Source organism: Camelus bactrianus, chromosome X (genome assembly GCF_048773025.1).
Source record: "Camelus bactrianus isolate YW-2024 breed Bactrian camel chromosome X, ASM4877302v1, whole genome shotgun sequence".
Classification (NCBI taxonomy): domain Eukaryota; kingdom Metazoa; phylum Chordata; class Mammalia; order Artiodactyla; family Camelidae; genus Camelus; species Camelus bactrianus.
Genome location: NC_133575.1, coordinates 7,920,840 through 7,936,474, shown reverse-complemented (window position 1 = coordinate 7,936,474; position 15,635 = coordinate 7,920,840). Strand labels below are relative to the sequence as shown.

At 40.1% G+C, this 15,635-nt stretch overlaps 1 protein-coding gene across 4 annotated transcripts in view; it reads left to right on the top strand.

Annotated features, from left to right (window-relative positions):
- Positions 1 to 15,635, top strand: part of ARHGAP6 (Rho GTPase activating protein 6) — a 447,389-nt gene that overhangs the window by 413,539 nt on the left and 18,215 nt on the right. For all 4 annotated transcript variants that reach the window (XM_074359699.1, XM_074359701.1, XM_074359700.1 and 1 more), the window contains exon 10: positions 15,514 to 15,611. In XM_074359699.1, coding sequence (XP_074215800.1) covers positions 15,514 to 15,611 — 98 coding nt within the window. The remainder of the gene's footprint in view (positions 1 to 15,513; positions 15,612 to 15,635) is intronic.

Below are 15,635 nucleotides of genomic sequence, written 5' to 3'. Positions count from 1 at the left end.
ATTTCTGTTCCTATTGATGTTTATCTGACTCAGCATTGTGTTGAAGTCATTTATGACTATTTCCCCAGTAGATTATAAACACATTTAAAATACAGGCTGTGCCCTTGTTATCTCCTCTCTGTACCCTCTGTACACTTTTGGAAGGCCTTCCATCTGGCAGGCACTCAATAAATACTTTTTTGATTTGTATTGAATAACCAGTTCCTGTTTTCCTTCAGAAAACTGCATTGCCTGCTCCAATTTCCCTTGAATCATTAGAACAAATGCCAACTCTCTCCTATTTCTGTTCACTACTCCTATTGCATGTCAAAATTTACAGGAACTTTCTCCATGTTTCTTCTCCCATTTCTCTTTTGAATTTGCAAACACCATAAATTTTACCTCTTCCTCTAGAACCTTTTGTGGATTCTTCAACCAAGTATGTTAGTTCCCTCTTTTGAATCTCCTTAATATTTTGTCTATATTTATCAAGTGCCTTGTGCTAGATTTATTTCCACCCTTGTCTTTTTTTTTTAACATCCTTTAATTGAGTTATAGTCATTTTACAATGTTGTGTCAAATTCTAGTGTAGAGCACAATGTTTCAGTTATACATGAACATACATATATTCATTGTCACTTTTTTTTCTCTGTGAGCTACCATAGATCTTGTATATATTTCCCTGTGCTATACAGTATAATCTTGTTTATCTATTCTGCATATGCCTGTCAGTATCTACAAATTTTGAAATCCCAGTCTGTCCCTTCCCACCCCCCACCCCCTTGGCAACCACAAGTTTGTATCCTATGTCTATGAGTCTGTTTCTGTTTTGTATTTATATCCTTTTTTGTTTTTTTAGATTCCACATATGAGCGGTCTCATATGGTATTTTTCTTTCTCTTTCTGGCTTACTTCACTTAGAATGACATTCTCCAGGAACATCCATGTTGCTGCAAATGGTGTTATGTTGTCATTTTTATGGCTGAATAGTATTCCATTGTATAAATATACCACTACTTCTTTATCTAGTCATCTGTTAATGGACATTGAGGCTGTTTCCATGTCTTGGCTATTGTAAATAGTGCTGCTATGAACATTGGGGTGCAGGTGTCTTTTTGAAGTAGGGTTCCTTCTGGATATATGCCCAGCAGCGGGATTCCTGGGTCATATGGTAAGTCTATTTCTAGTCTTTTGAGGAATCTCCATACTCTTTTCCACAGTGGCTGCACCAAACTGCATTCCCACCAGCAGTGTAGGAGGGTTCCCTTTTCTCCACAGCCTCTCCAGCATTTGTCATTTGTGGACTTTTGCATGATGGCCATTCTGACTGGTGTGAGGTGATACCTCATTGTAGTTTTGATTTGCACTTCTCTGATAATTAGTGATACTGAGCATTTTTTCATGTGCCTATTTATCATTTGTATGTCTTTCTTGGAGAATTGCTTGTTTAGGTCTTCTGCCCATTTTTGGATTGGGTTGTTTGTTTTTTTCTTATTGAGTTGTATGAGCTGTTTCTGTATTCTGGAGATCAAGCCTTTGTCGGTTTCATTAGCAAAAATTTTCTCCCATTCCGTAGGTTGTCTTTTTGTTTTACTTATGGTTTACTTTGTTGTGCAGAAGCTTGTAAGTTTCATTAGGTCCCATTTGTTTATTCTTGCTTTTATTTCTATTGCTTGGGTAGACTGCCCTAGGAGAACATTTTTGAGATGTATGTCAGACAATATTTTGCCTATATTTTCTTCTAGGAGGTTTATTGTGTCTTGTCTTATGTTTAAGTCTTTGATCCATTTTAAGTTTATTTTTGTGTATGGTGTAAGGGAGTGTTCTAGCTTCATTGATTTACATGCTGCTGTCCAGTTTTCCCAACACCATTTGCTGAAGAGACTGTCTTTATTCCATTGTATATTCTTGCCTCCTTTGTCGAAGATTAGTTGACCAAAAGCTTGTGGGGTTCATTTCTGGGCTCTCTATTCCGTTCCATTGGTCCATATGTCTGTTTTTGTACCAATACCATGCTGTCTTGATTACTGTAGCTCTATAGTGTTGTCTGAAGTTATTCCTCCAGCCTCCTTTTCTTCAGTAATGCTTTGGCAATTCTAGGTCTTTTGTGGTTCCATATAAACTTTATTATGATTTGTTCTAGTTCTGTGAACTATGTCCTGGGTAATTTGATAGGGATTGCATTAAATCTGTAGATTGCCTTGGGCAGTATGACCATTTTAACAATATTGATTCTTCCAATCCAGGAGCATGGGATATCTTTCCATTTTTTTTAAGTCTTCTTTGATTTCCTTCATCAATGTTTTATAATTTTCTGTGTATAAATTTTTCACCTCCTTGGTTAGATTTATTCCTAGGTATTTTATTACTTTGGGTGCTATTTTTTTTTAACATTTTGTATTGATTTATAATCATTTTACAATGTTGTGTCAAGTTCCAGTGTTCAGCACAATTTTTCAGTCATTCATGGACATATACACACTCATTGTCACATTTTTTTCTCTGTGAGTTATCATAACATTTTGTGTATATTTCCCTGTGCTATACACTGTAATCTTGTTTATCTGTTCTACAATTTTGAAATCCCAGTCTATCCCTTCCCACCCTCCACCGCCCTGGCAACCACAAGTCTGTATTCTCTGTCTATGAGTCTATTTCTGTCCTGTATTTACGCTTTGTTTTTGTTTGTTTGTTTGTTTGTTTGTTTTTGTTTTTGTTTTTGTTTTTTAGATTCCACATATGAGCGATCTCATATGGTATTTTTCTTTCTCTTTCTGGCTTACTTCACTTAGAATGAGATTCTCCAGGAGCATCCATGTTGCTGCAAATGGCGTTATGTTGTCGGTTTTTATGGCTGAGTAGTATTCCATTGTATAAATATACCACATCTTCTTTATCCAGTCACCTGTTGATGGACATTTAGGCTGTTGCCATGTCTTGGCTATTGTAAATAGTGCTGCTATGAACATTGGTGCTATTTTAAAGGGGATTGTTTCTTTATTTTCTTCTTCTGTTGATTTATCGTTAGTGTAAAGAAATGCAACTGATTTTTGAACGTTAATTTTGTAACCTGCTACCTTGCCGAATTCTTCGATCAGCTCTAGTAGTTTTTGTGTGGACCTTTTAGGGTTTTCTATATATAGTATCATGTCATCTGCATATAGTGACACTTTTACCTCTCCTTTTCCAATTTGGATCCCTTTTATTTCTCTCTCTTGCCTGATTGCTGTGGCTAGGACTTCCAAGACTATGTTGAATAAGAGTGGTGATAGTGGGCATCCTTGTCTTGTCCCAGATTTTAGTGGGAAGCTTTTGAGTTTTTCACAATTGAGTACTATGCTGGCTGTAGGTTTGTCATATATATCCACCCTTGTCTTAAATCACTTTGTTTTTGTAAATTTGAGAGCCAGTGGTTTAGAATATTTGCCCTCTGGGTCTCACCTATGTGATTATGACCAAGTAATTCAATACTCAATAAGCACCAATTTCAGCTTTTGGGAAATGGGAAAAAATGAAAATAAGACCTATTTCCCAGGGTGATTCCCAGAGTAATTTGATAAGTGAAAGCATTCTGCAAACCATAAAATTCTATGCAAATGTTAATTAATTATACTAGTTGGACAACACAAGCTGGCTCAAGTCTCAGTACTTCAGCACAACAGACATAAATATCTTATTCACATGAAGTTTAATCAGATGTTTAGCGGACAGCCTTCCAGGTAGTGATTCAGGAACCCCAGCTCCTTGCATCTTGAGACTGTTTAATCCCCTAGGATTTCATGGGCCAAACCTAGAAGGGATATCCGTCATGTCCACTCAAATCCCATTGGCCAGAACTCAGCCACAAGCCATACTTAACTGCAAGGGAAGCTGAGAAATGTATTCCTGCTAGATGCCCAGGAGGAAGAGAAAATGGATTTAACCACAGTGAAAAGTTCAATCCCCTTTGAGTCTCTGAGGCACTGCCCATGTGTTGCATGCAGAAAGCTCTCAAAAAAGTGAAAATTTTCGTTAACTCTCTATAAATTCCACACTTGAGTCAAAATCCTCGTAATTAATTACATATTTGGATGAATCAAATGTCTGAATATTTCAACATTTTAATCAAGTTTTAAGTCATATATCATCTTGCCAAGTAGTCTTGGCCTTACTTCATGCTCTCTGGATTTTTTTTTAAACAAAATAATACCTCTTGTCAATTTTTTTTAACATTTTTTATTGATTTATAATCATTTTACAATGTTGTGTCAAATTCCAGTGTAGAGCACAATTTTTCAGTTATACATGAACATATATATATATCCATTGTCACATTGTTTTCTCTGTAAGCTACCACAAGATCTTGTGTATATTTCCCTGTGCTATACAGTATAATCCTCTTGTCAATCTTAATTCTGTTCTCTAAATTCCATATTCTAAGCAAAGTTCTTTATATGAAACCACAAACCATCAGGCATTTCTTTTCATCTCACATACTAACAAATCTCTTCCTGGCCTCCTTGAAAGTACCGTTGCTGCCATTTTAATTGTACCATTCCTCTGCTTCCATTTCCTGCTGCCTGGATTATTAAGAAGAGCAGAAGAGCATCAATATTCCATATCTTCCAACATTTTCTAAATCTGATCTTTGTTTGCCATTCCCTGTTGAGACTGATGTCGAGATCCTCTTGGGTAGTAGCTCTGATTTGCGTACCCCAGTTGTGGTCTGTACTTCCCAGCGAGGCCTTCCCTGGCCTCCTTGTCTAAAATACAGCCGCACCACCACCAGCACACACACGCATCCTCACTTCCTATTCCCTTTCCCTGCCTTTTCTTCTTAGCACTGACCACTACTAATAAGGGTTTTACTAATTTCGCTTGTTTGTGTTTCCCCACTACAGTGTAAGCTCCCTGACTATTTTGAATTTTTGTTCATTACTGCATTGCCCCTGTGACACCTGACATATGGTAGAAATACAAGAAATATTGGGTGATTAATGAATGACTCAACGGTAGTTCTGTGACGTACGATTTCCGTTTTACCTATCCTTACTCCTTATACTTATGAAAAGGTTTGGGCACAGAGGAATTAAGGATACCTTTCTCAAGAATAAGTTAGCCATTAACATAAGCATTCTTGATCTCCTTAGGTAGAATTATATCTTGAGAAAAGGGACAGTGAAGTGGGAGGAGAGGTCCCAAGCCTGGGTCAGTAAAGAGACATCTGGCTTTGGAACCAGAAAACTTTGCTATAGTTTTGTCTTTACTAGGCATTAGCTATGTGACCCCTTCTTCTTAGATTTCCATTTCTTTAGTGATCAAAAGACTAGGTTACAATGAACAGTAACCAAGATCCCTTCTAGCTCTAAAATCTGCATGATTCTATGCCCTAGCACTAGTTTCACCTCTTTTATTAATTAATCACATCACTTTTTAGATTCTTTTGGCATATTTGGCATTTCAGAATGTAGTTTCTTATACCAAAGCTGGTGGCTAGTTGGCGAAGCTGGTCTGTGTGGATGGACAGAAATTCAATCATGTATATAGCTGTTTCCTTTTGTTTTGCTTTAAGAAGCTTTCAGAAATAGCACAGAAATTCCAAACAAGGAAGGATAAAGCTAGACAGGCCCTGGTGGTTAAAGGTAGTTGGCAACTGTGCTGTTTCATGGTCCTTGGAAGGGTTTATGAGCTCAGAGAGGAAGGCATTGCTTCCCATTTGCGTTAGAAAGGAAGATTTATTAGAAAAGGTGGCTGTGAGTTTGTCCTTAAAGACAGAATGCACCCCGAAGGGAGTGATTCCACAGAACTCATGGAAGGGATGTAAAAACCCACAGAGACCTGGCAGGGACCCAAAGTTTGTTCCGAGTGTTATAATGTCCTTCATTTCCTCATACTGAGAATGCTTCTCCCAAGTGGCCAGTATCTGAGTTAGTGGGAAAGGGCAGAAAAGAACCTGGCTTTGTCCCATAACACAGAAGAGGTACCCAGGTTTAGAGGTGGACACACAGTTCAAGAGTGTAGCTAGGACAATCTTTTGTATCCATTGTTTGCTTTTCAGGCACTGGGTTGGAAATCCTAAAGCTGAAAGGAGGTCATGATAACAGCCATCGTGACCACTCTATCAAAAGACCAAGGCAGCAGATTGTAATAATGGTTCTCAAACTTGAACGTGCAGGAGAGTCACAAAACAAAGTTTGCCAAACATTCGGATTCCTGGGCTGCACTCCAGATAATCAAACTGAGTAGTACTGGGATGGGGCCCAGAATTGTGCACTTTCTAATGGACACCTCCAGGGCGCTCTGGCAGTTTCCTAACCATGCCTTGGGAAAGCACATCTTGGGAAACACCCAAGATAGTGGGAAGGCCATGAGCTTTGGAATCAGCTCCCAGAATTCAGATCTCTGCTCAGCCAGGTATTTGCTATGTGATCTTGGCCCTATGCTTACCTTCCCTAAGTCTTCATTTTTCTAGTGAAAAAAAAAAATGAGATGAAGCTTTACAGGATTATTTTGAGAATTAGAAATGACATTTTACATATGTGGAATCTAAAAAGAAAAAAGGGGGAAAAAAGGACACTATGAACTCATCTACCAAACAGAAACCGACTCGCAGACATAGTAAACAATCTTATGGTTACCAGAGCAAGGGGGTGAGAAGGGATAAATTTGGGAGTTTGGGATTTACAAATGTTAGCCACTGTATATAAAAATAGATTTAAAAAGGTTTCTTCTGTATAGCACAGGAAACTATGTTCAGTATCTTGTAATAACCTTTAATGAAAAAGGATATGAAAATGAATATATGTATGTATTTGCATGACTGGGACATTGTGCTGTGCACCAGACATTGACACATTATAACTGACTGCACTTCAATTTAAAAAAAAGAAATGACATTTTAATGCACTTAGGACAGGAATTGACATATACTAGGCACTCAAAAAATAAGATCACTGCTATTATTACATTAAATTAATCAGCTGCCTGCCCTATTAAAACACCTTCAGGTGTCGCCTTTGCAGTGACACCCACCCGAACCACGCTGTGTAACACTGTGACCTGCTCCCACACAGGTATACTGCCAGTCCTTCACTCTTTCTTTTTGCTATAGCACTTATCACTTTCAACTCACTGTGTAATTTATTTATTTATTATGCTTGTTGAAACTTGATAGAATGCCAGTTTTATGAAGACAGGGATTTCTGTTTGTTCCCTTCTCTGATATCTATAGCACCTAGAAAATACTTGGCAGAAAATGAGTGCTCAATAATTATTTGCTAAAAGATACTGTGATAACGTATTGCAAGAAAAAAACTGCATTTTTGTTTTTTGTTTGTTTGTTTGGGGGTCAGTGGCCATACTCCTTAGATTCCGTCAACTTTAAATCATAACCCTCCATTTCTGATATCAACAACTATTTAAAAACTGGAAAACATAAAATGATGCTCTCTCGGAACACTGGAAATAGAGGAATCACGCAGATCTAGAAATGACCACTGGTATCCTTGTAAGGCAGGAAGCATTCACTGACTAAATCATTAACACATGAATTGTTCTGAGAGTTGTGGCTTCCCTAAGTGATGTTGGGAATACCAGAGAAACTCATCGTGGCTCTTGGAATTAAAAAGAGCTTCAGAGCAGAGCAAAGAGTCAGCTCAGTCTCAGGGCTGATACTACTATGGGTTTTTTTGTTTGTTTGTTTTTTTGTTTTTTTTTTTTTTGAGAGAGAGAGGGAAAGAAGAGAAGGCACCGCCCTTGTGAGCTGATGAAAAGTGCCGAGCGCAGTGGAGACGTGGGAACGCCAGAGCGTTCCCACCCTGCTGATTGGTCAGCCTGAGCCGGGGACCAGCGTAGCGCACGTGGGAAATTTCGAATGAGAACTGCTGGGAGCAAGGGTCAGAGGCCGTGATGAGGATCCCAAGCTCAGAAGCCAAGCTTTGCTCTGTGTTCTCTTCTTTCCCGGCACAAACTGCATTTACTTAAAATTTCTTTTGCATGCCAAGTCAAAAGGCATCAAGAAGCCATCCAGGTCATCAGATAACCACCCATCTCCTAACGACATATCCAGATAATTACATATGATTTCCATTTCCCTTTCTCTATAACCACTATTTTTTAAATAACCACTGTTTATGTGCCTGGGGTCGGGCTAGTCGTTATGGACATCATAGGCTTATCTAAATTTCACCAATTCAAGAGGAGTAAGTCAAGGTCTTTTGCCCAAGTGATGCAAGTACTAAGTGAATTATTTCTACAGCATGATGCCTCCCCGCACAAAAGCTGAGATGCTTTAATGTGACGTCTCAGATATGGAATCCATTTGGTGGGGGTAGGAGGGGGAAGAAAAAGAATATTTCAGCCAGTTTGAAAATGGGGAGGAAAGGAGACCTTCAAGAGCATTAATCTCTCTGGACTGATCATAACATCAACCCACTTGATGTCCAGGCCAGCAGACGGCTGCCAAAGCCAGCAGTGTTCCTGCCAGAGCCTGCTCCCCTGGTCCCTGTCTGCAGCGACAGAATGCATGTCCTGTGGGTGACACACGCAGGTGGAGAGGAGAAGCAGCTATTACACCTGGACTGTTTCAACTTCCTTTAACCTGTTGCCATGGAGCAAAGCCTGCTCATTGCTCTTCATCTTCCTCGAACCATCCCCCATCACAGCTCCATGATTCCTGGGCTCTTCGACTCTGTTTGTCCATTAATGTGCCCCCAGTTGCCAAAAACGCTGTCTGGCATGTGTCAGGCATGTGAGAAAAATTTCTTGAGCTTAATGCATTCTGACCCTTTAAATGCACCCAGACCTGCTTGCATAATATTAAGCCATCCTTCACAACAGAGCTCCGTAAAAGTTCTAGGCAGGACCTGCCCATGTTTTGAGCTTTTGCTCCCATAAATAGCCCAAGGGATTTTTTTCAGTGTGTTTGTTAGCTTAAAAAAAATGTTATCATGACTTCCAGTGACATTTCCTTCTGCCAGGGAGTAACAGAGTTTTAAATGCAAAGCATCCTTCTTGGTTCAGTGCAAAGTGGCGGATTGGTGTGAAACACCTAGTGGCAAGGACGGTGGGGTAGGCCCTGGGAAGTGCTCCATGAGATGCCCTTGATGATTTGTCATGGTGACTTAGTAAACGGAGAAAGGTGAACCGTTTTTCCCTCTCTGTGGTTTATGGAATAAACTGCAAAATAGCAATTATACCCTAGGCAATCATTCAAAGTTTCATTTTTAATTTGATAAGGTGGATTTTAATTGTGACAGTTTTATTCCTTCATATGTGCAGTGTTTACATTTTTTCTCTGAAGCAGGAGAGTCCAGAGTTCTTTTGATTTTTGAAATAGCATTATGCTTTGAAGGAACACACGAAAATCTAAGGAGTTGAGTCACTAGATAAACACAGCTATAAATGGTACCCTTAGAAAACATCTAAGTTACTAAGTAGACTAAAATCCAGTAGAGATTTTGATTTGAAACAATAAATTGTAAGTGAAGAAACCCTTTGGGATGGGTTTGGTTCCTTCATTGAAATGTCCAGAATTGGTTGATTTAAAAAAGTAATGTCTTCTGCACGATCCTACTCCTTAGCTTCCATTTCACTATGCACAAAATCCCAGGAGGAAAAAGGAAGCATTTTTGATTATTGAGTCATATTTTTCATTTTTAGAGTTTTTCTGTTGATGGGAATGGTGGTTTAAGAACTTGTTAGAAAAATTCTGGTGATCCTCAGTTGGAAAAGGAACTTTATTTTCCAACTCTAGAAATGAATAGCAAGGAATTTTTTCTAGAGCCTGACATTGGTACTACTTATAAGCAGAGAGAAGCATCTAGACAAAGGCAACATCACCAGTGTACACCATGAAGACCAATAGTCCTGGGTTATTTTTGATTATTATGTAGCCATTGCAACAAAATTTATTCACTATCCATTGCATAGAAAATACCACCCTAGCTTGTGGTTTGGAGGAGCATAAAATTGAGTGGGGGAGTGAGTGGGTAAGTAAGTGGGTGAAGGGTCATGGATATGCAGGCAGGAGTTTCGACTGCAAGGTGGAGAACAATCAACTGTAGGAGGCTGCAAACAGGAGGATTTAGTACCTCAGATGATAAGAAGCCTGGGGGCACAGTTTTAGCAGCTGACTCGCACGTACGCTCTCTCTGCTCCGCCATCTTCAGGTACAAGAGACAGCAGTCATTTCCAGCACCTCTTGCAGCCATTGTCACATCCAGTCACAAAGAGAGATGTTTCCTCTCATGCACTTCCTGTCAATATGGAGGAGAACTTTCTCCAGAAGCTCCTACGAGACCCCCCTCAGGGTACCTTGGCCAGGATTGGCACATATGATCTTGGCTTAGCTGTGAAGGAGGCCAGCTGACAGAGAAATGTAGCCTTAAAAGCCTGGGTAAGTTCCAGGTGGTCAAGTCAGGTCATCCCTGCCTTCCAGTGATGTGACCAGCCCAAGGACTGGAGGTCTAGCAGAGGAGAAAAAACCAGAAGGGAGAAGCTACACAGAGTCTGGCTTCAAAACCACTGCAGTTGAGGGACCAAGAGGTCACAACGTGTACCTCTAGAAATTCAAGAGGATGTTAAGAGCAGACACATTTGGAAAGGAAACCCCATAACTCAGTTAACCACCAGAAGGGCTAAGCACAAGAGAAGAAGAATGTTTCTTTGCAGGCGCACAGGATGAGAGGAACGCTTATACGAGGTGTACTTAACCAGCAGGTGACTGCCAGTTAAAGCAAAAGTCTCAGAACAAATACTGACCATCTCCACACTATCTTCTTTTATTTTTTCTTTAACTGTTTAACTTATTATTTATTCTGTTTATTTCCAATAAAATCTTTTATTCTAAACCTTTTGGCAAGTTGGCAAGGCACTGTCAAATTTGTTAGCCCTTTAGCTCCCCATAACATCTCCATAAAGACAAATGGGACAGATAGCAGAGGTCCAGATGTTCAGATACAGGAACAGAATCCTAAAGAAGATGGTTGATGTGTGCAAATTTACATTAATTGTAAGCAGCGGAGCCAAAACTGGACCTCGGGAGCCATCAACTCTTGATCAGATATTCTTTCGACAGCATCCTAATTTCAGAAAGGAATGCATATGTGAACAGTCTGCCTGAATACTTCTTCTTGCTTACTGTAAGCTGCTGTGTCCTGTCAGTTCATTCCCGTGACTTCTGTTTCTCTGTTAAGTATCTAAATTAATAGAAAATGAGTGCTTATCCAATTGAACTGAGCCAGTAGTTTGAAATTTTTATTAAGTAATTGGAAATGAAATGTGCAAATGTGGACAAAGATGAGAGGAATTATTGGGAAAACAGCACTGGATGTCATTGTATGAATATTAAAAGTCAGTTCCAGGCATCGTTCCAAATTCTCTACCCTCATTTTCCCACTGGCTCCAATTTTCTGAACCATTCCTTTATTAAAAAAAAATATGGTTTTATCATATGAATTTTGGAAGCTACCTTAAATCATTTTGTAACAAGATGGGCTATAAATAAATTAATTAAAATAATGGATTATGTACACTGTAGTCAGCCTTGCATAATACATAGGAAAATATTATCTACCCTTCCGGCAATACGTAGATCCACATTTTTTAACTTTTACACTTTATTTATTTGTAATATAGTGTCTCCAAGCCAAAACGGTGTCATGGGTCTCTTAAAAAGAAACTAGAGATAGGTTTATAGCACTGACCCTCTCTATTTGCATTTGTTACCAAGTCAAGGTCACGTATGCTACATAAAATAAACCTCAATAATTATAATTGGTTGGGAATCAAGCCTAGTTAAATGAGTAAAAACTCTGAATTGCAGAATAGTTTTTAATAATTTATGGACAGTTCATTTTAAACAGTGATACTTCCTGTAACCTATTCTAATAATGTATCCGAGTTGATAATTTATCATTAGACACACCGTATACTCTCCAAGAACTGATACTATGATGTTTGCACCACTCCAAAGGCCATGCCCTGCAGTTACTTATTCTTAGTGGGAATGAATTGATGCTGGGAGCAAAATTTTGTATTATATGTCCAAGCACAGAAGAATTTAAATTAAATAACTGGATGAAAATACAAATTATTTTCCTAATGTGCTCATGGAAGTTTCTTTTTTAGAAAAAAAAACCCAATTTGTACATTTTGGGCCTATATTATTTTTGCTTTGCTGCTCAGTTTTTAAAAATGAGTTCTGTCTCTTCTCACTTTCCCCCTTTGACTATTAGTGTTTGAAAACCTCATGTAATCACGCATCTGTGTTGGGTCATGTTGTTTGTAAAAATTCTCAGTCTTTTTATTTATTTAATGTATTCCATAAAGTAAGAGCACAGAATCTCTCAGGCTTGACCCCCAAGTCCTGCCACTTCTCTTCTTCCATTCTCATTCCCAGGCCATTGCATTCGGTCACAGAACTTTAAATACCATCTGTATGTGTCCCCCAAATTTCTATGTTCAGCCCAGGACTCTCCCTGAGCCCTAGATCCTTATCACCAATCACCTGCTAGATCTTTCCTTCATTTGATTGTCTCTCAGGCCTCTCACTCTTATACCAGAGGCACACTCCTAATCTTCAGCCCAGCCTCCTCCTCTTCCTGTAGCTGCTCCGAACCAGCTAACAGCAAGCCCATTCCTCTGGGTGCCTGGGCCCCAAATGCTGACGTCATCCTCTCTTCTTCCTCTTCCACTCCCTCTCCCTCTTCCTCTCTCTGTCCATCGAGTCAATTAGCTAATGCTGTCATCTCTAGCTTCACTATCTCCAGGACCCAGATAATTCTCATCAGTTCACCATCTCTCTTCTGGATGTATCAACAGCCTCTATCTGTACTCCTGGCTTCCCCCTTGCTTCCCTGCAATCTTCTAGCAACTCAGCAGCCAGAGTGATGACAAGTCATGTTAGTTGTCTGCTCAAAGCTTCCAGTGGCTCCCCACCCACTTAGATGGAGATCAGAAGTCTTTATCATGACCTAGGAGACGCCACAGCATCTGGCCTTGGTTACCTGACCTACTTCCTACCTACCACTCGCCTTCTTCCTCTGACCCTGTTCCAACCTCATGAGTCTCCTCGCTGCTTCTGACTCAAGATCTCGCTAATTCTCTCTTCCTTCTGCTTGGAATGATTTTCTCCAATTCCTTCATCAACTTCAGTTCTCTGCTGAAATGTCAGTTTCTCTGACAGTTCTCTTTTGATTGCACCCCACCCCCCAGGATTCTTCATTGCCCTTCTTTGCTTTATTTTTCTCCATGATGCATGTGTGTTTTCTATTTGTTTGTTTAATGCCAGTCTTCCCATATTCACTGTCAGCTTCAAGGAGACATGGATTCTTGTCTGTTTGGTTTGTAGCTGAATCCCAGCATCCAGTGCCTGGCACTCAGTAAGCAGTCACCAAATATTTATGTAATGAATTAAAGGAATGAGGTGGGAAAAGGCCAGAGTGGGAAGCACATTTGTACTGAAGTAGAAGGTATGTAAGGATGACTGCTAGGGGAGAAGATGGGAAGTACAGATTGAGGCAAGCAAGCAAGTGGAGGGCTTCAGCCATAGGGATGAAAAGGGTTTTGAGCAAATCAAGTGTCTTGATCAGAGCATTCTGACAACCATGCAGAGAAGAAATGTGATGCGCATGTTGAAGGAAATAGATAGGGCACGAGTTAGCGAGCTGCTGTATCAGAGGCCTATCAGGGATGTAGCTTTCTTTTCAACTAAAAGCTCAAACTAGCTTAAGGAATTTGGAGGCTCACATAGCTGAACAATCCAAGAGCAAATGTGGCTTCAGGCATAGCTTGATCTAGGACTTGAATACTCAAATGATGTCACAGTATCTCTTTTCTTTCTCTCCATTTCTTGGAATTATTTCTTCAATTGTCAGTGCAGTCCTCAGGCCCTATATCCTGTCTCTCAGAAGTCTCTGGGAAATTCTCACAGCTTTTCATTGCTTCTGATGAAGTCACATGCTCATCTCTCAGGCAACCGTGGGGGTCTGGGAATGGAATGATCATTAACTAAGCTGAGTTGCGCCTCAACCTGGAGCTAGAGGTTGGGGAGCAGTTAATTCTCCAGAGGGAACTTGGGATATGATTGTTATAAGAGGGAAGCGAAGGCTGGTAATGGCCAGCAGATGACCACTACAAAGGGGTAATGAGGGCTCAAAGTTGGATCATTGCAGTTGGAATGGAAAAGAGAGGAAAGAAGTAACAGGCATCATGGAGAGGAAATCAGCGAGGTCCTCTGGTTCTGAAATGGAGGGGAAAGGACACAGAAGCTTGAATACAACCCAGATTTTGAGCTTGTGTGACTAGGGTTTGGCAATGTCATTAATGAAGATTCAGAATGAAGTAGGAAGAACAGATTTATGGGAGGAGGAAAGCATTTTGTTGCTTTCTCATCCCTGTTTTTATTAATACAATTGTTCCCAGCTTCTTAGAGCTCAAAAAGAATTGAGTCCTTACAAGAAGGAAGAGGCAAATTCTTCCATCAGCCACTTATTCTCAGAAGATTTGTCCCCACAGTTTTTAAGAGTCTTGTCTCTGAGCCCACATATGAGAGAATTAGGCTGAAATCTTATTTTCCCTCAGTAATTTGAATTTTCTTTCGTTGAGCTACCAGCATCTGTAGGAGCAGAAAACTGTTGGAGTCGAGTTCAATCTTTTGTCATAGAAGAGTTCCACATGAGCTATTTAGGATGGTAAGGCCATCTTCCAATGCACTCTGGATTCGGCTTAGAGAAACACGTAAAGCTAATCTATAGAACTCTAGTGAATGCCGCGGGAAATCATGAAGGGAGAAACCTCTCATCACTGATGGACCAGGATACAAGAAAGGATTGAAGTCAGGCACTGAATGACAAAGTGATGCAGGTGGTAGTCAGCGTTTTTTTTTTAGTGTTTACTATCTGCCAGGTACTGCTGTAAGTTTTCAACATGCAGTAAGTTCTTTAGTCACCACATCAGCCCTTGGTGGTGAGGACTCTCGTTATCTCTAGTTTATAGACGAGGGCACTGAGACCTGAAAAGGTTATATACCTTGCCAAAAGTCCCCCGGCCAGTGAGTGGAACTGGGACTCAAATACTAGCAAGTCTCTGGCTCCAGGACCTGTCTTCAATAAACTGATCATATGTTCCAGAACTTCCCAAGACGGTCATAATTTCTGCCTGTTGTCTTGGCATAGTTATAAATATGAACTCCAGACAGTGTCCCCATTTGGACAATTAATTATGAACACTATTCCTCTCAAGCACAGTGTTGTGCTTATTCAAAGTGAAGAAAATCTCATCTGAGCAATAGAATTATCCAAATGGTTAGGCTCTATCTCCAGGCACAAGTGAGGTGACAATTCAGATTGAATCTGACTATTTGGTAATCATTCCGTTTGTCCTAAGAATTAAACTGGCTGTATGGGTTGGTGTAGGTTTGGTTTTAACCAGCAAATCTTTCCGTTCTCTTACACCTTTTAAGGCACCCTCTTATGCTACTGTAAAGTTGCCAGTGACCATAGTTTGCCTCTTTCTGGAGTGGTTTTATTTATGCCTCAATATTTGGCCCTGCAGGTCCCCCCAGATCGTCAGAATGAAGTGCTGATCAGCCTGTTGGAGACCGATCCTGACGTAGTGGACTATTTGCTCAGAAGGAAGGCCTCGCAGTCGTCGTGAGTATGCCAGTGCCCCCATCT